The sequence below is a fragment of the Corvus hawaiiensis genome, chromosome 24 (assembly GCF_020740725.1).
Source record: "Corvus hawaiiensis isolate bCorHaw1 chromosome 24, bCorHaw1.pri.cur, whole genome shotgun sequence".
Lineage (NCBI taxonomy): Eukaryota > Metazoa > Chordata > Aves > Passeriformes > Corvidae > Corvus > Corvus hawaiiensis.
The window spans coordinates 7,481,110-7,505,765 of NC_063236.1; the positions used below are offsets into that span (position 1 = coordinate 7,481,110).

At 48.0% G+C, this 24,656-nt stretch overlaps 1 protein-coding gene across 1 annotated transcript; it reads left to right on the forward strand.

Moving 5' to 3' along the window:
* Positions 1-35: 35 nt before the first annotated feature.
* PHTF1 (putative homeodomain transcription factor 1) lies at positions 36-11,746 on the forward strand. Its single transcript, XM_048328139.1, has 18 exons — positions 36-178; positions 243-299; positions 384-453; positions 1,155-1,313; positions 1,680-1,839; positions 2,136-2,261; positions 3,064-3,223; positions 4,324-4,497; positions 4,578-4,655; positions 5,598-5,807; positions 6,135-6,263; positions 6,690-6,962; positions 7,469-7,600; positions 7,723-7,809; positions 8,744-8,899; positions 9,289-9,384; positions 9,982-10,107; positions 10,455-11,746. Exons 1-18 carry the CDS (start codon positions 140-142, stop codon positions 10,473-10,475), a joined length of 2,253 nt encoding a protein of 750 aa, XP_048184096.1. The 5' UTR covers positions 36-139; the 3' UTR covers positions 10,476-11,746.
* Positions 11,747-24,656: the final 12,910 nt, after the last annotated feature.

The window sequence follows — 24,656 nt, forward strand, 5'->3', positions numbered from 1 at the left end:
GCCTGGGGCGGGGGGGGTGGAGGGGGTGGCAGGCGGAGCCAGTCGAGCGCCGGGCGGTTTCCAGGGTAACGGGAGCGGGGTCGCTCCCGGGGTCGGTCCCGGGCTGGGGTCGGTACCGGGGCCGGTCCCGCCGCCCCCCATGGCCTGTCGCGATGCCATTTCATGGTACCAGAAGAAGGTGAGTGCGGCGCGGCGCGGGCGGGCGCGGGCCCGGCCGTGCCCTCAGCCTCCTCTCCTCGCAGATCGGGGCCTACGACCAGCAGATATGGGAGAAGGCCGTGGAGCAGACCCAGATGAAGGTACCGGCGGCGGGGGGGGGGGGGGGAGGGGGGGCAGGCCCCGCTCCCCTCGCCGCTAACCCGGCTGTGCGTTCCGCCCGGCAGGGCTTCAAGAACAAACCGAAGAAAAAGGGGCACATCCAGCCCGATCTGATCGACGTGGATCTGATCAGCGGTGAGCGGTGTTCGGTCTGTTCGTTCCTCCCTGAGACAGGGATGGTACCGAGAGAGCGGCTGGAGCTGTGCCAGGGAGGGTTAGGTTGGGTATCAGGGAAAGGTTCTTCCCCCAGAGGGTGCTGGGCACTGCCCAGGCTCCCCAGGGAATGAATGGGCACGGCCCCAGGGCTGCCAGAGCTCCAGGAGCGTTTGGACAACGCTCTCAAGGATGCCCAGGGTGGGATTGTTGTGGTGTCTGTGCAAAGCCAGGAGTTGGACTTGGTGATCCCTGTGGGTCTCTTCCAGCTCAGGATATTCCATGATTCTGTAGATGCCTCACAGCTTTGTGCAGGGTGGGAGAAGCAGAGCCTACCCTGCTGCCGGGGGAGCCCCTGCTCGTGAGCACTGGGGCAAAAGGAGCACTGAAAACCTGAGAGCAGAGCAGGAGGAATTCGGTGTGGCTCTGCAGAAGTGGTCGGTGGGAGCAGGGTTGGGTGGGCAGGGAAGGGAAGGGTCAGAGCCAGAGCTATGAGAGAAGACGAGGAGCTGCTTTAGCTCTCCCTGCTGGGGCTGTGTAGCTGTGACTGGTGCCTGAAGCTGGGCTGCTGTCAGCCCCTGCTCAGCCCTGTGGCAGGTCTGGGGCAGCCCAAAGGGGAACTCCAGCAAGGGAGTTCTTGTGATTCACAGTTAATGATGGCTTGTTTCCCCTTTGATTCCAAGGCTCTACCTTTGCCAAAGCCAAGCCTGAAATTCCCTGGACATCACTGACGCGGAAGGGAATTGTGAGAGTGGTGTTTTTCCCCTTGTTCAGCCAGTGGTGGATACAGGTCACTTCCCAGCGTATTTTTATGTGGCTCTTGGTGCTCTACATTATGCAAGGTGAGTGAACAGGCTGTGCCATAAACCTTCTCCTGCAAGGAATGGGACATCAAAGAATGTATGGATGTGGCTCTTGGGGAAATGGGTTGGGGGTGGACGTGGCAGTGCTGGGGGAGCGGTTGGACTCGATGGTCTCAGAGGGCTTTTCCAAGCTTAGCGAGTCTATAATCTAGGTTTTGTAGTTGAGGTTTTGTAGTCCATAATCTAAAGCGTGAGGATCTTGTCTGGAACCTACTTAATGTACATTTTAAGGTGTGTGGCACTAGTAATTGCAGAAATTAAATAATAATACAATAAGGCAGAACAAAAACAAATAGTTGAGACAGAGTCTTAATTTTTGCGTTGGTGCCATTTCCCCCTCTCCAGTCGTAGCAGTGGTGCTGTACTTCATGGTGCCTGTTGTGAGTGCCAGTGAAGTGATGGGACCCCTGTGCCTTATGCTGCTCCTGGGGACAGTTCACTGCCAGATCGTGTCCACCCAGGTGAACAGACCTGCAGGGAACAACGGGCTCAGCCGGCGCCGCAGGTGAGCGCCAGCGGGGCCCTTGGTGGGATCACAGCTGGATATGGTGGGGGGGCATTGAGGTTTCCCCCTTTTAGGTTGCTGCAGCAAAGATTCTGTCTGGATTTTGTCTGGTGTACCTTTCCCAGTGATGCCCTGATGTGCTGGGGGTGTAGGCAGAACTTTTTTATTTGGAAGTCAGCATTCTGTTTGCATGACTTCAGAAAAATGACATCCAAAAAGCTGTTCAAATCTCATTCGGATCTTTTAAGAAAAGTAGCTTCTTACACAAATTTAATTCTCCTTGTCTTAAAACTCAGGAAGTTACGCAAATCCGTGGGCGTGGATGGGAACAGTTGGTTGTCTCCTGACAGAACCAGCAAGGAAGAGCAGTCTGGCTCTCCATCTCTGCTGACCAATTTATCCAGTCTGCTCTTCCAGAGGAGGTAGGTGATCCCTGCTGGGTTTGTGCTGCTTGGCGTGACACTGGGAGCAATTTGGCACCTGGAGAATGAAGGCACAGCGTGTGCTGTCACTGACATCCCCACAGCCTGTCAGTCCCTTTTGAATTAAAACTTTCTCGGTAATGTGGGAAGCTGATTCCTCAGGAATATTTAGTATGTCTTTATTAGATCATATAAAATTAGATTGTATAAGATTAGATCATGTGAAACCAAGCGTTAGATGAGCTGTAGCATGTGGTGGAGTTTATTTATCAGATAAGTGACCTTGTTTGAGTGAGTGCTCAGATTATATTTCTCTTTTACCTGATTTCCAAAAGCAGTTGTGGCTTCTGGTTCGGATCTTGGCATCTTCCTTCTCTAAAAGCAACTCAAGGGAAAGGAGGGGAGATTGTATGGGATAATATTTCATTGTTTTCTCCTGTTTTCCCAGGTGAATTTCCTGGTGAGTTTCCAGCTCACAGTGCTTTCTCTTCACGAGGACTTTCTGTCTTCTGAATTGCTTTTTTTTTTTTTTTTTTTTTAAATAAAAATAATGAAAAAATTCCCCTTGGTTTAGAAGTTTTAAGACACTATTAGAGTTACAAAAGAAGTGTCGAGTGAAGGTGAAGCAGATATAAATATCTTTAACAGACTCAGCACACAAAGCCCGTCAGCCAAAGACAATTATTTATCCCTTGGGTATCTTGTTTGATGCTGCACCTATGTGACAAGGGAAGACCAGGATGTTTTACCCCCAAGAGTTTTTCCCTGACATAAAAGCACTTAATTGTATTTTCTCTCCTAGGAATAGAAGAGTAAGGCTGGTAGCTGAGAAAGGGACCGAGACAGAAAGTGGTGTGAATGCTGTGGGTGATGGCATCAAACCCAGACAGGCCAGATCTGAACACAGGCTGCTGCACTCCAAAGAGAAAAGTAAACTTTCTGATGGGGAGAAGAGCCATCAGGTAGTGCCAGGGGAGATCCCTTTGAAATCACCGTTTCAGTGTATTCTCTGTGTGCCCAGAAGTGTGTTGGTATTTAACTGTATGGTTTATCTAACACAAGATACTCCCTCCTTCTGCTGATCTTTGCCTGCATTAGGGAATCTAAAAACCCCTTTCTGCCTCTCACTGAGCAGCTGAAAAGGTGCTGGTACTTTGCTGTCAGCATCTTTTCATAATCACAGAATAGAATCCCAGAACAGTTTGGGTTGGAAGGAATCTTAAAGCTCATCTCATTCTACCCCCTGCCATGGGCAGGGACACCTTCCACTATCCCAGGTTGCTCCAAGCCCTCTCCGTCCTGACCAAGTATGGTCAAACACTGACAGTGCTGGAAATGTCTGTTTTACCAAAGTGCTCGTTTAATTGTGGAGATTTCTAATCACAAGGTGTTCAGTTAAGGGGGAGTGCTGATAATGACTAAATAAATTGGCCATTTTCAAAAGCAATTCTGTAAAATATTTTGTCTTGCAAGACTGAGACATCCCTTGGGGAGAGAGAAAGAGCTAAAGCATCATGAACTCTGTTGGAAGCTTTGAAACATAAAGATTTGGGGAATTACTCTTGAGTCTCCTCTGGGTCAGTGGTATGTTAATTCCACATGAAGGACTTGGAATAGATCCTGTGTGGAATTCTGTTGTACTGTGCTGTCCCAGCTCCTCTCTGTGAAGGTGTTTGGAGAGGGGCAGAGCTCAGTGTAGGGGCATAGCTCAGGATTTTGGGTCTGTTACCCCCCAGCTTGTAGATACATCTCTTCTGGGCTTGAGACTGCTGGTAAGGCACAGCCAAGAGCTGCTGCTGCCTCCTCCTCTTCCTGCCTTTGCCTCAGTTCCAACTCCACCCACCCAAAATTCCCTCTCATTACCTCTGGGGCAAGACAGGAGCCGGGGGAAGGAGTTAAAATCTGTGAAGTCTCTGTGATGCCGAGAGAATTCTGAGTGTTCTGTGGGGAGCATGGGCTGGCTCTGCAGGCAGTGAGGGCTGTGCTGGGGGCAGCTCTGCCTCTGAGCCTTTGATGGGACTCAGGCTGGTCCTCTGTGGGGGCTTTGGCCATGCCTTTGTAGGATGATGGCACCAACAGGGACGGTGTTTCTGACGAGCTGTCGAGCGAGGAGGATGCCGAGGCCGTGGCACAAAGGATCCTGTTACGCCACAGCATGGAAGGGGCTTCCAGTGACAACAGCTATGAGGAGAAGAAGAAGAGGCCTCTGGTTTCTCTGAACCAGGCTGTCTCACAGGTACCCAGGTGGGATTTGTGCTGTTTTCCACGCCTTGTTTTGCTATGGATAATGAGGTGGTTTTCCTTTGGTCTTGGCAGGTCAAGCAAGTCCTGAAAGGTGCCAGAGACTCTGACAGTGTTGTGGAGTCTGAACTGGAATCCACATTATACAGGCAGGTATGGTCATAAAGTCAGGAGAAGGAGCTTTCCCAGGCTGTTCACAGAATCAGAAAATTGGTTGGGCTAGAAGGGACCTTAAAGTTCATCTTGTTCCAACCCCCCTCCATCAGAACAGAACGTTATGAAATGATTGTCAGAATCAGAATTGATTCAGATTGTTGACGATCAGAATCCTCAGGTGCAAGGTGTGACCTCCTTCCTTCTTGCTCCTTGGCAGCTTTGTAAACTTTCACAATGTTCACAGTCCTGATTGTGCTGCTTTATTAAACAAACCCCAAACAACAAACAAACAAATAACTGTTGGCAGCAAAGGACAGTCCAAGCTGCCTCTAATTGCTCCTGTGGAATTGCTGCAATTGCTCTTGTGGTTGGGAGGCAGTGCTGTGCTTGCAGCTTTTAAGCTAATACATTTTGACTTTAAAATCACAGACTACCCTGAGTTTGAAGGGACCCACAAGGATCAAGTCCAGTTCCTGTAATCAAAGAATAAATCCATTCTGTGAGACATACTCAGTCCCTTCATTACTTCGGTTTTTGCCCCTGCCACTCCCTCTACCTGAAAATAAAATATAAATAAAATATGTGAATATCAAGTTACAAGTATGAAAACATAAATTAATACAAAATGCAAATGTAATATTAAAACAGATTGTGCAAAAGGCATAAAAAAGGACATTTTTGTATTAGAATGAGTACATCAATTTTTATTTTGTAGGTTGGGAATGGAGGTGGGGAACTAATGGGGTCTGTATGAGTTCTGGTGTAGAAATGCTTTTTCCCCAAACATTGTCTTAAACCATTTCCACCATGTGGGTACAACTGGGAGCACTCAAATCCCTGGGAAGCTGTGGGGAAAGAGGAGGAAGAAGAAGAGGAAGAGGAGTTGCTTTTACAAACCGTGCGTGGGGCTGTGCCGTGTGAACTTTGCTGTTCTTGCAGGACCCCAGGTCGTGCCTGAGCGTGGGGCCCCGGAGCTGCAGCGTGAGCCGGCGGGACTCGGAGAGCACCCGGCAGGACTCGGAGACCGAGGACATGCTGTGGGACGATCTCCTGCACGGCCCCGAGTGCCGCTCCTCCGGCACCAGCGACAGCGAGGAGCGCTCCGCCAGGGACTCCCGCCGCGACCTGAAGGAAGACGTCTTCCAGCAGGTTGGTGATTTCCATCCAGGAGCTGGGAATGCTTCCCCTTCTTCCCCCTGTCTTCCCAAATGTAAATGGCACGTGGGGATGCTGTTGGTATAAGGTGAGCAACCTGCATGAAGCCAAATCACATGGAAATCTGGAATGCTGTAAACCATATCAATGATTCAATGATCAAGTCCATCCCTCCCCTCTGCACCACTGCTTATCCCAAAACAAAGTATTTCACCCAAAATGGAATTCCCCCCTCAATCCAAATGCATTCTAGGCAAAGGCATTACTTACAGCAGGACAGAAAGAGCTGACCCATGTTTTGCACTCCTCTCTCTCTTCTAGAACCATCTGTTTTGGCTGCAGAACACAAGCCCAGCATCTGCCAAAGTGAGTGCTCTGATCTGGGAAGGGAATGACTGCAAGAAGGTGGACATGTCCGTGCTGGAGATCAGTGGGATTATCATGAGCAGGGTAAGGGGGCTGTGTGGCATTGCAACCTCTCCCTCACACTTTAGATAACGGCCACCAAACCCCTGGAAACAGCTACACATGCAAATATTAGGGGCAGTATGAAACTGGTCCCTCCCCAGCTGCAAAGACAGTTGTCCCTCATGTTCTTACTGAAAAGTTGCCTAACCCTCAATGTAGGAGGTCTGTTGAAGACTGACAAGTGCTGATTATTGCTGATTGTCTCTGCAGGGTGCTGAAGGTGGGGGTTTGATAATTTGGCTTGATTTTTGGGGGGTTTGGACTGAAATGGGTGGACGTATTTTAGGCTCTGTCCTGTGAAGGGAAGGGGAACTGACTGCTTGCCCGAATTGATGCTATCACAGCAATAGGCCTTTTCCTTGAGGCAAATCCCAGGTAATCGTCCCATTTGTTATTCCTGCTTGCCAGGTTAATGCCCACCAGCAAGGAGTGGGGTATCAAATGCTGGGAAACATCATCACCATCGGATTGGCCTTCCTGCCGTTCCTCTACAGACTGTTCCGCACGGATAACCTGGAGCAGCTCTGCTCCATTTCTCTGATGGAGCTTCTGCACATCTTCTGTGGAGCCCCTGCCAGCACCCCTGTGCTCATCCTGTCTGCCATCAACTTCCTGGAAAGGCTGTGCTTGACTTGGATGTTTTTCTTCATGATGTGTGTTGCTGAGAGAACCTACAAACAGGTGAGTGTAAAGGTACTGGTGCCTTTCAGGAGCCTGGGAAGCAGAAATAAAAATGGGATGATGACTTCAAAGCTCATCTCATTCCAGCCCTTGCCAAGGTCAGGGAGGGGAGTCTGGGAAGGCTTTTATTGATCAGTCACAAATTATACCTGTCAATACCATTCCTGGCACCCCTGTTCTCCCCCTTACCTGTTCCCAAAGTCTTACTCTGCCCCCTTTCTGTTGCCCAGAGCAGCTGTGGCTGCCCCATCCGTGGAAGTGTTCAAGGCTAGGACAGGGCTTAGAGCAACCTGGGAGAGTGGAAGGTGTCCCTGCCCATGACAAGGGCTGGAAAAAGATGAGCTTTAAGGTCCCCCCCAATACAAACCAGCCTGGAATTCTATGAAAACAACTGCTGCCAGAGAGATTGAGCACCCAGGTCTGCTTCCCCAGTGACCATTTTTGCCAGGGTATTAAGCACTCTGTTCTGTTTTACACTAATTTATGGTTCTGTTTTTAACTTGCAGAGGTTTTTGTTTGCCAAGCTCTTCAGCCACATTACATCTGCTCGGAAAGCCAGGAAATATGAAATCCCTCACTTCAGGCTCAAAAAGGTGGAGAACATCAAGATCTGGTTATCCCTTCGCTCCTATCTGAAGGTGAGTTCTGATCTAGGATTTGGTTATTGCAGAGGGTGTGATGGTGGCAGCTGTCACAGTCTGTGGTGAGTTTTGGCTGCACACCCCAGCTCAGCCCTGACCCCCTGTCCTTGTTTCTGCAGAGACGAGGCCCCCAGAGGTCTGTGGATGTTGTTGTGTCCTCAGTCTTTTTACTGGCTCTTTCAATTGCTTTTATCTGCTGTGCCCAGGTGAGATTTTAACCTTTGTGGTTTATAAAGTAAGGGAAACCCTCCCAAGTGCTGGAGGCTTTTCTTTCACCAGCCTACAAAAAGCTTGAACTGGAGCTGTTTGAGCCCAGAGTAATGTAGAGAGTGTTGCATTTTTTAAGAGTTTTATCACTTTTAGTTGGAAAAAGAGGTTCATTCTGTGCTTGCAGAGCAAGGTCTGGGGTTTTACAATCATTAGGAAAATTTCAGGACATGGCCATTTGGGCATAAAGGAGAGGAGACTCTGCCCAAGGACCCCAGGTGTTCACAGGATATTTATTCCAGAGGGCTGATTGCAGCATCCTCTGTAACCACCATGTGGAAAAGCAGGTCAAGAACTATTACTGGAACCTTTTAACCCTTCACTAAACCTGGTACAGGCAGCAGTGCCAATGCTGGAGCTGTTTTCTTGGTCAGTGGTGTGTTCAGGCAGGTTCTTGATCCCCCTGAAGGGGCAGCTGTGGTAGCAGAGGCTGGTGGTTTGTAGATACTGTCACTGCTGTGACTGTTCTTGTAAGCCACAGGTGTCCAGAGGGAGGAAGGACAATCCCAATCCTGCTGTGTGAGTCCATACTGGGAAAGGCAAGAGCAGCTTAGCCCTTCTGAGGCTGCCAGTGGGACAAGGAAAGGCACTTCATTGCCTATTAGTTGGACAGGGGAAGGGGAGAGGAGGAACAAGGCTCCTTTGCTGAGCAAAAGGAAAAAATACCCAATTCCAAGCTAAAGCCAGGTTAGAAATGAGACCTTTCACTGTAACCCCATCACAGGAATGATTTACACTGCATGGGAAGAGCTGTCAGGGGCTGTAGAGCACACGGGGCTGGGCAGAGGAGGAGCAGGGGCAGTGCTTGTGCACTTGTCCCAAGAACAGGCACCTTGGCATTAACATTTGGTGCTTTGTTTTTTCTCCATACAGGTTCTTAAGGGTCACAAAACCTTTCTGAGTGCAGCTTATAACTGGGAGTTCCTGATGTGGGAGGCAGCACTGCTCCTCTTTCTGCTACGTCTGGCATCTCTGGGCTCTGAGACCAACAAGAAATACAGCAACATTTCCATCCTGCTCACTGAGCAGGTAGCTCCATTTAGCTTGTTCTCCCCTGGGCTTTGTGGTTTGTTTGGAAATAATGATTGTATTTCAAACCAGCTTAAATACTGGAATCAAACTTTAAAACTTGGGAATCAACCCTTGTGTTGGCCAGAGGGCAACAAAGCACTGGTCAACATGGGGGGGATGAGCTGGTCCTGTTGGGACAGACTCAAACTCCAAAGTTCTAGCTGATTTTGGTCTCTGGGTTAATGTGTGTTAGCCAAAACAATTGGAAAAAAATATGTTATCAGTGCTATATTCACTGCTTCAGGAGTGACAGCAGACTGCAAAAATGGCTCCAATTTCCCTTAGTAAGGAATCAGTTGGGGGCTGGTACTGGAATATCAACCCCTGGCCTGTGGTGTCTGTCACAGATAAACTTGTACCTGAAGATGGAGAAGAAGCCGAACAAGAAGGAGCAGCTGTCTCTGGTGAACAATGTGCTGAAACTGTCCACAAAGCTGCTGAAGGTAAGGTGCTCTGCCTGAATGGCTGGATTTTATGGAATCAGTGACTTCTGGCAATGCCATGTGGCCCTGCCCTTCCCATGGCCCTTGAAGTTAGTGCTCACAAGGGGGGGTTTCCGTGCTCCTGCAGCTGTGACAGGAGAGGGAGCAGTACAAGGCCAGTGTGGGTAATTAGTGCTGTGAACTTTTGATGAGCAGTGGTTTAACTCAGTGGGAGGAGAGGCTGGTGTGAACACAGCATCTCATGACTGCTCCAGTCTCATTTTCCATCAGCAGCTCTGATGCTGGAGCTCACTGCCAGCAGCAGGGAGAGACTTGGGAAGGAGTGAGCAGAGTCTGGGAGTCACACAGATTAGGCTGGGTAATTCTGCAGCCTGGAGTGTCAGGCTCTGGTGCAGCTGGTGTTGCTGCAGAGCCTTTGGATTCAGCAGATGTCTCTGGAACACTGGCAATTCCTGTGCATGTATTTAAGAAAGGAGACAGAGGCAGCCCAGGGCAGCACAGGCTGTTGGAGTGCCAGTGCTGAGCTAAAAGTCAGAGGATGAATTCTTTGGTATTGGTGGGTGCTGATGGACTCTTTTCCTTGTCCTTTCACTGCAGGAATTGGATAGTCCCTTCAGGCTGTATGGACTGACCATGAACCCATTGATCTACAACATCACAAGGGTTGTCATCCTCTCTGCTGTTTCAGGAGTGATCAGTGACCTGCTAGGATTCAATATCAGAGTAAGTGTCCCTGTCCCAACCAACAGAACAGCTCTGGGGCCACTTCTGGGGTCACAGCCCCGAGAGAGACCGTGGGTCTGCACTGGGAACCCAGACACCAGAACTGGGTGAGTCCCCACCTCCCTGAGCCAGTTTTGGGGGGAAGGACAGGGCTCACTTCAGCTTCAGTTCCCTTCAGGTCAAGCTGTGAGAATCCAGGGTTCCTTCCCTTTATCCCAGTCCTCCTGTGGCTCATCCTGAAACTGGAGCTCACTGAGCAGAGCAGGATGGGCAAGAGACACAGAGTGTTACCTGTAGATGAAGAACATTCCTGTTAGACACAAACTCCCTTTCTTGTCTCTTTGCAGTTATGGAAAATTAAACCATGAACTGGCAGAACATCAGCCCTGGGCATCTCCACCAGACACCAGAGAAGAGAACCAGCAGTGTAGGCAGAAAGAAGAAAACTGACAGAAATCTGTAATAGCAATTTTTAAACAGATTCCCAGTGTATGTATCAGAAGTTTTCTTTCTGCTTTACTGCTCTGCAACATCCAGAATGAACTGGTCTCATCAGTGATGTCATCCCATGGCATGCACAGAAACACTGGATTAATGGGGCCAAATGCTGGCAGCTGACACTGAACCAGCAGGGGCTGGTGTGGGACATCAAACACTAAAGCCATACAAGAGCTGCAGCTGGAGGGACACCAATGGCTGTGACTGAGGCCACGTTTCTTAAAACCTGCACTCTGGGCATGTGACAAGGAGGGACTCAGCTCTCCTGGCCCAGTGAGCCTTCCTGGGGCTGCACTGAAATATTCCAGGTTGACAATCCTTTGCTGCACTTACCTGGCTGTGCTGAAGAGCATTTCCTTCCTTAAAGCTCTGTGTGCTCAAGGCTCTGCCTCTATCCTGAACCACCCCAGGATGCACCAGGTGAATTCCCCCTTCCTGCTGCCAGTCCAGCAACACCCAAATCCTGCTGGTGGCTTGTGCTGGGGCTGCTGCAAAGAAATGATCAGTATTTTTTGAGGACAGTGGTTACAGGAGAAGAACCTTTCAACACACGCTACAGGCAAAGTGTTCATGGGCTGGAGAATGTTTTGCCACGTCTGTTCCCTGGAATACTCAGCTCCATCCTGTCCTGGCTGTGACACCAGCTCTGCTCCATGGGGTGAGCAGCTGTTGCAGCCCAGCACTGCAATAGAGCCTCACCCTGAACACCTGGGGAGGAAAGCTGGTGGGGGAAACAGCTTTGACAAAGACTTCCTTAGGTTCATGTTTAGAAAGCAAGAAAATATTTGAAAGTTTCTGTAACATTTCCCTTCACTGGCTCCAGTGGTTTCTATTTATTGGTAGTGAAAAGAACAAAAACTGAGGAACTTCTCATTCTTTCACAGGAGGGTAAAATGGCAGAAGAATTTTTGGTAGTGAATTGTTTACAGCTATTTTCTGTACAAGGAACAGTTGTGAGATGTAAAAGGAGGTGACAGTTTTACATAGCAAAATGTGCAAATAAACCTGCAGGACTAGCACTTCATCATTACCAACGGTTTCTACAGCACTTGATGATTTTTGTACCATCTTTTTGGACATCTGTTACCGGAATGGGGGGTCAAGGAAACATCCAATAATAAAATGAATTTTTTTTCCAGAAGAGCAGCATGTTTGTGGCTAAAACCTGGATCACACCCCTGAAAACCAACCAGGAGCTTGGTTTAGTGCAGAACCAACAGGCCATGAAGTGGAATTGGGTTTTAAGATCTACATAAAAATAATGAGTGATTTACAGGTCTGTTTCTAGTCAGAACCTCAGAAGTCTGTGTGAAGGTGCTGTACAATATATAGACATTTACATCCAGCTCATCCATCCATTGTGTAACATTCCAAGGCCACGTGGATGCAGGAAGCACAGATAAAGGTCTAGGGAAGGGGAAATCCCACACAGGTAGGACATTATCAGGTCACATTAACACAGAAAAACAGAGGGAAGTGATGGCAGGGAAATAATTTCAGTGCTGCCAATTCCTCTGGAATTAAAGGTCTGGATTTGTCACTATCCTCAGTGGTCAGGATGAGGGCACACAGCATAACCCAGCCTCGGGGGAAGAACACAGGAATATACTCAGAGTATTAAATATTTCACAGCCCTACTCCAGCCAGAGAGGATTTGTATGTGTTCTGCTCCACAGCAAACCTCAGTGGATCACCCAGCAGCTGAGCACAGTTCAGAGCTGCTTTAAAGCCCTTTGAATTCCCAAAGTTGTTGTTTTAAAAGCTGTTTGGGCAGTCAGCTGTCGTTGTGAAGAGTTCTGCTCACAACTGCCTCACTGTGCTTCATTAGCCTTCAAAAACATTCAAAGTTTCAAAGCCAGAATGAGATATCCTCTTACTTTCAAAGAGCAAATCCTATCAGTTTGAATTTTGAGTAAGTGAAGCTCAATCTTTTACTCCTTCCTCCTCCTGCAAACTGAACCAGTGGGCTCCTTTTCCCACTTTTCTGCAGTCATTAAACACCTCAGATGTCAGGAAATCATCACTAAACTATGAATAAAATAAACCCCTTCAGTCTGCTGTTCTGACAGCCATGGGACTGATGTGGCAGTGAGCTCTGGGGGTAACATCCCTCTGTAAAATATCCCTGCCAGCCCAAACCACTGGCGTGAGTCTCCTGTACCCTGTGTGCCATCAACGCTCCCTGACCACACATTCAGAGGAAATAGAGCTCTTACACAGCAAGAGCTACGCTGAAGAAGCTGCTCTGGCAGCTGACTCTGCCCTCAGGTCAACTTTTACCTCTACAGAGATAAAAAATCCAATTCCTAATTAGCAATAAATAATTAAAGATGGGGCTTGGGTCTCAGCTCCCCACCCAGGCTGAGGATGCCACAAGTGAAACCAAAGGAGTTGTGTTATTGAACAGAACCCGGAGTTTTCTCTCCTCACACAGATGTTTGCAAACCAAATCCCCGTGAATCAAGGAACTGAAGTGATCGTGCTGTGTTCAGAAAAAGAAAAATCACAGAATTAGGTCAAATATCATATTTAGCTCTGGGGTATTGTATTGGATATAAAAATCCCAGGAAACACATCAATGGAGCAGCATCAGTGGCTTATTTGCTGCCCTGGGACTGACAGAACCAAGTTTCTCCTGTTCTCCCTGGCCCAGCAGGAACAGGAGGGATTCCTGATGTAAACATGCACCAAGCTCTGGAGAAAAGCCCCACTTGAGCCCAAACCTGCCTTGTCTGTGGCTGGAACCCACGTGGGAAGGATTAGAAGGACTGAATGCAGGAGATAGCTTGGCACAAGAGCAGGAAGTGAGTCAGGATCACACTGGCAAGAGAGGCATTAAATAACTTTGTTCAGAAGCCACAGCACTCAGAGAAGTGGCAGCAGTGCAGCCCTGGAGCAGCAGACACGGCCTGCAGAGGGACACGGGGACAGCAGCTTATGGCAGAGTGTCCCTGCAGCCATCCACAAGGCCCTTCATGCAGCTGAGATAAGGACAAATCAAATACTTTTCCCAGTTTCTGAGAAAAAAAGACAACTGTGTGAAAAGAACCAATGCTTCAAATGACCCTTATTGGAAAATTGATTAGAACATGTTCTAGAAATCAGTGTCAGTCAGTGACACCCATTTCCCACCCACTCCGGCTGCTGGGGTGCCCTTACAGCCACTGGGGACCCTCCATGGCCCAGGAATTACTGGTGTTTTCCTCGCAGGAGAATTCCCCTCAGGCTGGAAAGTTCCACCTCTGGTTTCCTTGGGCAGCTCCTCGTGTCCCTCTCCGTGGTATCTGTCCCCTGTCAGCCTCCTGTGTTTGCACCCTCCTGTGTTTCTCCATGGAAGGCAGTGGGATGCTGGAAGGGCTGGAGATTTTGAATGTGCTGGAATCTGCCTTTTCAGAGCTGGAACTGGTTAATGAATCATCCTCAGAGGTTTTTCTCCTGGAGCTCCTGAAGGGAAGGTTATTCCCATCAAACACTGGGTAGTGACACTCTGCAGAGCACCCTTCTGCCTTTCCTGGGATTTTCTGCTTCTTGTCTCTCCTGGTGACTCCCAGTTTCCCACTCCCACCTTTCATCTGCTCCAGAGTCACCTTATCACCACCAGGTGTTCTACCTCGGATCCTTCCCACTGTTTCTGCACTTCCTGGCTTGCTGAGATGCCTTTGGGGACTGGCTGACCTTCCTCCATTTCCATGGAATGCTTTTTTGTCATGGTTTCTGTGGTTTTTGCTCTCACTCTTGGAAGTGTCAGATTTATGTGGTTTTTTTCAGGACCCTCATTCCTGGGGCTGTGGAATCCCATGTGGGGGTGACCCTCAGCAGCCCTGGCTTTGCTGGACTGGCAGATCTGTCCCCTCTGGTCCCTGCTTCCAAACTACCTTTAGTGATTCCAGACCCAGGGCTGGAGGGACATTCCCATCTGTTCTGTGTTCCCTGGGGAATTTATCCTGAGGTTTATCTTGTCAGGCACAGTTCTCTGCTTGTTCCACTACCTCAGACAGCTGAACTCTGGTAAAGCTGCAGATGGGGAAGCAGAATGGGAAGATGAAGATAATGGTGACTGTTCATATATTACATTTGCTGAAGCTGAACTGTAGCTATCCCAACCACCTGGAAGTGAACAGCGAGAGATTTCACTGAATAACTGCACAAAAAGTAATAATTGCTAAATATTTCAGAACCTCAGCAGCAAAGACTGAGTTCAATTTAAAAACATTATGGAGTGGCATATTCTCAAGGCCTTATTTAGCCAGGTTTCTGTACTGTGTTGTTCTAAAACCTACAACAACCCTGAGAATACGATTTTGGAAAAAAAACCCTGGTGCTCAGAATGCTGGATCCCTGCAGGACTGACACGGCCTGGGACCAAAACTATTTTAGAGCCTACACAGCAAAATTGCAAAATAGAAATTCCCTGACCTACATTGTTTAATAAAACCAAACGAACTGGGACTGTAATGCTAAAAAAAAAAAAAAAAATGAAACTGTGAGAAGTTGGGGTTATTCATAGCTTTGCACTTTAATGATAGGAAGAGATGAAACCCAAGTCCACTGGAAGTTGCTTTAAGCAACCCTTAATGTTGCTCAGGTTCCACGTAGAGACAGAGGCTGGAAGGAGCCAAACCTGAAGGAGTTTGGATGTGCTCCAGAGGCTCCTTTTTGTGTGGTTCTGTTTCTCCCTCATCTCAAGAGGTTTCTGTGACCAGCAGGACCAGGAGTGATGCTCAGGACCCTTTTCCATCTCCCAGGAGGAAAGAAATGGAGACAGTTCTGAGCACATTTTACCTCTTGAGTGAACTCCAGGAGGTGAGTGAACGCACAAAGCGTTTGGTAGTTTGGGATTTTGGAAGGATAAACTCAGGGCTGGTCACTGTCAGTGAAAACTCCTCATCAGAAAAAGTGACCCTACAGTTTAGAAGTTTAATCATCATCACCTTGGTGTCAGCATCGGGGGTTAAAAGACTAAAATGCGTATTAGGAAATAAAGTGCTCTTTGTTTTAAAATGCTGCCACTGCCACAAGTCCTTGATTTGCAGTTTTGGGGCTGAGTTTGACCCAAAATCATCTGTTCTGAGCTCTGTGGCTCCTGCAAACATTTGCTTTGCTGTCCTTCCTTTTTTCTTTTTGCCTGCAAAGTTGTGCTTTGCTGCCATAGATGCAGAGATCACCTTTAATCAAACTGAGTCCCTTTGGAGAGCAAAGTTGTCCCTTTCCTGCTTCCTGAAGTTTTGGCTTTGAAAAACAAAGAATTCTGTAATTTAGAAACTAAAAACAGAAGTAAATCTGTACAGAAATAATATTTTAACAATAGAGGCATTTTGAACTGAGCACTGGAGCACAGAGAATTGTAATTTAAATGGCAATCAGAGTTAATCAGCACATTTTTATAGAAAAACTTGATTAGCTTGGGCAGAGCTGGGAAACTCATTACAAATATGGGATAATTTCACACTGTGCAATATTCCTACGTACTTGTCATGTGTCAATTCTACCAAAAATATTCCTTATATTGCAAAGTAAATATTTTCTATTTTCAATTTTTTATATTTTCATTTTAAATTTAATTCAATAATAAATAAACACCTGGACAGCTCTCACTAAGGGAACTGCCAGCTGCTGCAGTGAACAAGCACCAGAACCTCCTAATCCCACTTTTCTGTCCTGCCTTGGAGCCTCAAAACCAAACGGCCAAATTTATGTGGTCTGGTCTCAGTCCAGACCCTGGGCTCAGCAGCAGCAGAATTTTGTTCCCTCCAGCCTGAATCAGCTCAGTGGTTCCTGTGTGAGACATTCCTTGGGTGGGTTCTCCATGGATTCCCACAATCTGCTCACCAACCCGAGGAGGAGAGAGCAGCGGGTCAGTCTTTGGGAATCTCTGACACGGTGAACTGATTTTTAATTTAGGGAAAAAAAAAATAATACAGGCAGATCCTTCTGTTTTCCCTCTCGTGCTAAAATCCAGAGGGCAATGGTGGCACAATTCCCGGGATAAAGAGCAGGATGTGAGCCCAGGCTCAGGGGGTTCAGAGGTGCACACAGGGCGTGTGCTCGGGAAAAGATTCCAGGGAATTTAACCACGTTTCCTAATGATTTACAAACGAGTAGTAAATATTTATTTACATATAAATAGTAAATATATGGGTGAGCCGCGCCACAACCTGCCTGAGGTCACCTTGTCCCGGGGAGGGCACGGCACGGTCCCCGCACCCAGAGCAGAGCTGAGCCCGGACGGAGGGACAGGAATTCCCATTCCCGGCTGGACAGAGCAGCGCTGAGGTCTCTGAGCCAATTCAGGACTCCCGGAGGTAGCGGGCAGGGAATTCCAGCTCACACCAACCTGCCAGGCTGCCGGGAAGGGGCTGGAATAGCATCCCCCAAAAAGCGGCGTCTGTTTGGGGAAATTGGGAAGGGAAATAGGAAAAAGGGAGCGGGAGCCTGTTTGGCACTGCCCGGAGCAGCCCAGGGATGTCACTGGAGGGTGACAGGAGCAGCTTAAAGAGGCTGCTGGGCTTTGCCAAAACTCTGCCCAGGGGAGTCACTGCTGGCTCCTCATGGACAGCCCGGGACAGGGACACTCCGGGACAGCTCAGCTGCCACCAGCCGGGTGAGAAATTCCTCCTCACGGTGTCAAAGTCCAGCCAAAAGTGACACCGCGTCCGGATGAGGAGAAAGGAGAAGTGTGAATAACCCCGGGCTGGGCGAGCTCCGGGCTGGGGCCGTGCCCATTCCCTGGGGAGCCTGGTCAGTGCCCACCACATCACCTTTCCTGATATCCAACCTTTCCCTGAGATCCAGCCTTTCCCCGATATCCATCCCAACCCCCCTGACACAGCTCCAGCCCTTCCCTGGGTCCTGTCCCCGGTCCTGTCCCTCGGGAGGAGCTCCAGACCCTGTTGAGGTCTCCTCTCCTCCACCTGAACCTTTGGGTTGCCTTGCTCATAAAAAACGAAGCCCTGGAAGCACTCGGAGGAGGAAAACGAGAGAAAATATCAGCACTGACCGCTCCCCTCGTGGAGTCTCTCCAGCACGACGGAAAAAAGCTAATTACTGTGAAGAATGGGATAAGAGGAGTTAACAATACCAAGAATTCCACATCCAATTCAGCCTCCCAGCCAGGATCTGTGTCAGCCCCAGCCTGCAAATGCAGCACAAAGAGAGGCAGAGCCGTGTGCCAGAGGCAGGGAAGCACCAGGACTGCGGGAGATGGCATCTCATGGGCACCTGGCTCCGAAAATCCAGCTCTGGGCAGCAGCCACAGAGCCCCACCCATCATCATTCTTTCCGTTGTACCCATGTGTTTTGCTTTTCCTGCAATATCCAAGACTGAATTCCTTACACAAAGATAAGAATTAGCATCATATTTTGGGGAAAAAAAAATCGGTTTGCATCTCCAGAGATGGCAGAGAAGAGCAACAGCACAATGTACACACAAATATTGCCTAAAAACTCCCTGACTTGGGCAGTGATTCTCCTCCAGCTCTCTGCTCCACTGTGCAATCTCCTCCTGTTGGGGCTCCTAAAGTGCCCCCAGGCAGCTGCTGCTCACAAAAAAAGAGATGAGGACCTGAAGGCAGATTCAAAATCCCATTTTTCCAGAAAAACCTTCCAATATTTCTGTATTTTGAGAATTTAAACCGAATTCATCCCAGCTCAGGGGTGACTCAGGGTAACTGTTTGGTTCTGAGGAAACATTCAGGACATTTTTTCTTCTGGTTCCGAGATATGCACAAAACTCTTTAAGAAACTTTGCCAGAGGGTCTGTAACAGCTCCATTACAGCATTTTCTGCTTCTTTCATAACTACAATGAGTGTTCAACTGTCGTAAGGAGATAATCAGATTGAAAACATCAGCAAAAACATTCTGTGAGACAATTTCGTGCATTTTTACACCCAGGTTTTCTACCTGTGTCCAACAGGGAAAGGTTTTAATGTTCTACTTTTGAGAACTCCCTGGCAGTGCCTTGAGGGGTGAGAGTTCCCCACATCTCCACACCCTCTGGATGGGTTCCTGTCCCTGGGAATGACAGCTTTTCTGCTTTTATTCTGCTTTTCCTCAGAAAAAGCAACACAATTTTATGTATCCTGACAGGAACAGAAGGGTTTTAGCCTGTTTGGAAGCTGATAAAAGTCAGAAGGGATCAGGGCTGGTCAGATCCATGAAATTGGTTCAGATATTCAGTTTATTAAAATTTTGTGAGACATAAAGAACCATGGCCATTTGAGAAATATCCCTCTGGAAAGGGAAGGGAATGAGGACCTGCAGAGGCAATGGGGATTTGAAGGCCCCAAAACCAGAGGGAAATTACCAAATTATTTAAGGCACAACTGAGTTTTCCACTGCCCAGCTCCAGGAAAGGTGAGGAACTGGTCCCAGAGCCACACTGGGGCAATGAGTTCACTGACAGGAATTTTAAATTGTTTTTTCTTCTCCCAAAAGCCAAGTAAAAACTAAAGATAACAGCATTTTAATAAAACCATTTAAAATAGCTTCATATTACTTTCCCCACCACAGAAAATAATTTTATTGTGCACATTACAATAAATCCAGTCAATTTATGGAAGAAAACCAGGTTTTGGGATATCAAATGACACTGCCAGTTAAGAATAAGGAACCACAGTCTGTTCAAAAAGTTGCCTCTTAGGTAGAACCTGAATGGAAATACTGCCCCAAGATGGACTTTTGTGCTGAATTATAAACTGATAAACTCCTTTTCCTGAAAGGGTTAAAAAAAATGATCCCAAGCACCAAAACTAAAGCTGTTCCAGCCCTGTTGGGTGCAGCACATTACTGCATTTCTTAATTAAGAACAAACAAATTCTATTAAAATATAAAAAGTGCTCAAGGGAAGGGAAATGTGAAGTCTATTAAACTGAATTTCTCAGGTATGTGAGGCGTCCCAAGCCCTCCACAGCACTGCTTGGTGCCCATCCTGTGACATCCTTAAAGAGGTTTTCCTCTGGAGACAAAAATGTCAACTTTTACTCCCGGTTCACCCTCAGATTTTTAATTCAGAAGCGCAGGCAAGGAAATGCCATCTGTTGGTAGGAATCCTGCAGCCCTGCTCCCGGGTGTTCCCAGCCGACACAGGACAAGAGCTGACAGGCTCCTGCTTTCGTGAAAAATGCTAAAAAATCTCTTCTGGCACATGAAGGGGATTCATTTATTCCCAGGAAAAGCAAAGATCCCAGTGCTGGGGGGGGAGGGAAGGGGAGCAGGCACAGGATTTATTGCCAGGCTCAGAGGGCAAAGCACCAACTCTGCCAGGCTTTGTGCCTGGTGAGGCTCAACAGCTCCCAGCAGAAAGGGCATTCTGGATTTTTGGAAGCTGCATCCGGGATTTTCCCGGGGGTGGAGCAGCCCTGGGAGGCTCAGCTCTCCCTGACTCACCCACACCCACTCTGGATTGCACACTCTGCTCCTGCAGCTGCACCCAGGGGAATTTTAAAATGGAGATTTAGTCCTGCTCCTTTCTCCTTTGCCATCACAAAATTCTTTATGTCTGAAACACTCCAGCTCCCCTGAGCCACAGATTTTTTTCTGACTGATCTTCACTCTGGTTTTACCACCTGCTACTGAGGGAGTTTTATTCCCTCTCTTTGTTGAGTGCCCCCAGGTTTGGGTTTTATCTCTACACTTCAGCTCCAAGTCTGTAACTGAGGCAGTGGGAAAGGGTTTTACACAGAGCTCAGGTAAAGCCGTGCACAAATAATGGCCAGAAACATGATATTCAGAAAACCTGTCTTGGAAACAAGTGGAAGGTGTCCCTGCCCACGGCAGGGGTGGAATGAAATGAGCTTTAAGGTCCTTCCAACCCAAACCAGTCTGGGATTCGAAGATTAAAAGCTGCAGAGAAACAGATCTAATTTAACCAACTCAGACTTCAGCAGCTTTATAATCACCCTGGGCAACTGCTTTGAAGTGTGGCCCTTCAAACTGGAATGAATCAGATTTGATAAAAATAAAAATCTTAATAGAAAAATAACAATTTACAGAGTTCTCTTTGCTTCAAGCATTAACAAAAAGGAATGTTAAGCCTTTGAAATTCTGTGTAGCAGGCTGAGATGGCATGTTAAGTATTTGAAATGAATGTGAAATTAGAGAATCAGCTGGCTTTAGTCACAGTCTGGCTTTAGGTATTTATTATTTAAAAGGTGAAAAAAGCCAACTTTTTGACAAAATAATTGTCGAGAGTTTAATTAAACCCATAAGCAGCAATCCAGAAAAATGCAGGGTTGGAAAACAGCTTTTCTCTCCAAATTATTGGATTTTACATGTTTGCATTTTTGTTTAGAAACACAACAGGGCTGTGTGGGAGCTGTCCTTCAATCCCAGGCTGAAGATGGGACTGGGCAGTCCCCAGTTCTCACTTTGCAGCTCAGGTGACACAGCAGGGTTTGCAGGTGAAAGATTTGCAGGAAAACACTGTCAAGGGTTTTTCCCACAAAAAACAATTGTGACCCTTTTCCAAGGGGAAGTTTTGGCGGACAGAACCACAAGATGTTTCTGTTGTATCCCAGGGATGCAGCTTTGGGGAATTTGTGTGTTTGACAGGGAAGAAAGGAAAAACTCAGGGTTTAAATGGGGAGGTTTGGAGAGCAGGAGCACCCAGGGAGCACCGACCCCATGGGGAACAAAGCCCTGGCAGCTCCAGCAGCACCAGAGCCAGGCCCTGAGAAGATTTTCTCACTGAGCATCATCCCATGGTGCTGCAGCCCACTCAGGAGGGGTTGTTTCTCCCTGGCTGGAGGATACAAGATCTGGACAGGACCTGTTTCTATATCAGCAGCACTTTCTCTCCCTCACACATGGGAATTTCCCTCATTTCACACCGTGCTGTTAATTCTTGTATCTTCTTTTTGGGCACAACCCCCTTGGCAGGTGCCTCTCTCTGCCCCACCTGCCTTCAGCTCTTCCAGAGGAATGAGCTCCCAACTCATTCACCTACCAGGAGCTGATGATCTCTGTGGGTGCCACCCAGCTCAGGTTATTCTGGGATTCACTCTCTTTGATTTTGAACATCATCAAATACTCCATTGAAGCAAATAAACGTCAGCAGTGACAAACGTGAGACTCTGGCAGTGTGGTGGCACCTTCCTTGCCTTCCCCAGCCACCACTGTGAGGGTCACCACAGTGCCCATGTCCCTGATGAGCTGCAGGATGCTGTCATGGGAGAGCTCCACTATGCACTGGCCAAGATTCAGTCACCCACCCTCAGCTTCCCACTCTGGCCAGCCTTGATGAGCCAAGAAAAGGCACAGCAACACCATCAGCATTCATGGAATCATGGAGTATCCTGAGTGGGAAGAGATCCATAGGGACCAAAATCCAGCTCCTGGCTCTTCACAGGGCAGCCTCAAGAATCCCACCCTGTGCACGTCACAGAAGCATCAAACACACCCAGAGCTGCCACAGTCAGAGAATCAGGGAATATCCTGAGCTGGAAGGGACCCAAAAAGGATCATCCAGTCCAACTCCTGGCCCTGCACAGACACCCCAACAATCCCTGGCAGCGCTGTCCAAACGCTCCTGGAGCTCTGGCAGCCCTGGGGCAGTGCCCATTCCCTGGGGAGCCTGGGCAGTGCCCCGCACCCTCTGGGGGAAGAACCTTTCCTTGATACCCAACCTAAATCCCCCTGGCACAGCTCCAGCCCTTCCCTGGGTGCTGTCCCTGTCACGGAGAGCAGAGCTGGGAGCTGCCCCTCCTCTCCTGCTCCAAAGGGTGGCACTGCTCGTACAGGAAAAACCTGCAAAGAATGAGGGACGTTTCCCTGGGAGTGAATGGAGACACCGACCCAGCAGCACGGCCGTGCCAGCTCCAGGGGGCTGTGCCTGAAGGAAAACACGGGAAGGCGATGGGTCACACCTGCACAGGGATGAGTGAGCCCGTGTGGCCCCGGAGTGCTCTGGAGCTGTTGGTTTTGCCACAAATAATGCAGTTTTCCATTTCAGGCACGGAAAGGATCAGTACAGAAAGGTCTGGCTGGCCTTGAGCTCCCCTGGCAGCCTGTGACAGGGGATGGCTGCTGTCCTTCCCGTGGAAAAAAAACATGGCACTCTTTCAGATGCCCACCACCGAAATGTGCAGTTCCTATTTCTGGTATTGAGCCTCCAGCCGAGGGATTGCCTCAGGAACTGAGCTAGCAGGGGTCAGTGCCATGGTCAGACCCTGTGGTTATGGGTTAATCTCTGTGGGGTTGGAGGAATCAGCCATCAGCTGAACCTTTGGAGACTTTGTCTCTGGTTTAGCCTTTCTGGTCATGGATTATCACTCATTAGTTTCAGGTTCTCAATCCATGGCTTTGGTTTGTCTGTGGTCTTGGAGGTATCATGTAAATCCTAGGTTTGGACTCTATGGTCCCAATCCAGGAAGAAAATAAACCCAAATTTGCACTTAATTGGGAAGCAACACGTGTCCCCAGTGTTTCAGGTGCAGATGAGAGGTGGCCCAGGGACAGCTTTTGTCTGGGAGCCATCCTTGGCTGTATTCAATTTCAGAGGGAGCATCGAAATTTCAGCCCCAGCCCTTGTGGAGAATGGCAGCCCCTTTCCATGGGAAGGGAAGAGGGTAGCCCCAGTGATTCCGGTGCTGATGAGAGGCGGCCCAGGGAGTCCAAGGCCAGCCAGACCTGACAGCCCTGGTGGCCTTGGTCTGGGAGAAATCCTGGGATGTTTGCCATTTTAGGGGTGGAATCTCACCATCAGCCACAGGCACCTGGCCATGAAGGGTGGTTATTCTCCTCAGGAAGGAAAGCCCAGCACCACAGAGATTTGGGAGCAGCACGGAGGCCACCATGGAAAGGCCAGGGCCAGCCACACCCAGCAGTCCCAGCAACCTTTATCTGGGAGCAATTTTAGGACAAATGTTGGTTTCCAACTCCTAAAATTGTCAATGTCCAAGGATTGCTCTCAGAAAAAAGCTGCCAGGAACAACGGCTCTGGCTGGACTTGGCCTTCCAGGGGTCATCCCACAGCTGCTCCGAAGACACTGGGTCAATGGTGTTTTCTTCCAATTGAAAACAACGGCCAGTAAACCTAAACCTAATCCTAACAATAACCACTAAACCTAAAGTTAACTCAAATCCTAACCCTTCCCCTTACCCCAACCTTATATTCTAGCACCTAAGCCTAACATAAATCACCTAACCCTATCCACTAACCATAAACCTATCCCTAACCCTAAAACCTAACCCTAACCCTAACCTTAAACCAAAGACTAAATCATAAATCCTAACCCCTAACCCTTAAACCCAACCCTAACCTTAGCCCTAATACCAATCCTAAGTCTAACCCTAACAAGTTAGACTAGAAAGGTAATTATCAAGGTGAGTAGAAAGTAGATACTTGAAAGATCAACAGCAAGGTGAATTGAAAGATATTAAAAAGTGTAATAAAATGTACATACCAGAAACATGAATGAAAAGAATTGGAGGGAGGTACTAGAAAGATGAAAATCAAACTGGATAGAAAGTAGACAATAAAAAACAGACACTGAAACTATAAATAGAGAGAGGAATAGAAAGTAGATATTAGTGAGATTGATAGACCATGGACACCCAGACCACAGATACCTAAAAAGTGGAAGGAGCCAGTTCCAGGCTGGGACTCTTTGTTTCCGGTTTATTCTCGACGGTCCTGGAGCTGTTGCCGGCTTTTTAATTTTTTTACTGTGGTTTGGTTTTTGACCCTTTTTATGCCATTTTTGTGTGTGTGTGTTTCATTTATTTTTGCTTTTTTTGCAGTTCTTTGTGCTGCAGGTGTTTGGTGTTGGTTATGGGGCGGCAGTGGAAAAAAATTTGGGCCCTAATTTGCATATGCAATAGAATATTTGCATAAGTACTTATTATTAATTATTTTTCAGTGCTCCATATGGGAGTAAGTGGGCTGGAGAATAATAGTAATAATATGAGAGGTGTTACTCCAATCTGGAGCACTGTTTATGGGCTTTATGCACTATAAATAAAAAGAAGAGAAATAATAGCGTCTGGTGCAGAAAATGCCATGCTGCCTGGAGGCAATTTTTAATTTATTTAATTTATTTAATTCTAAAAGTCT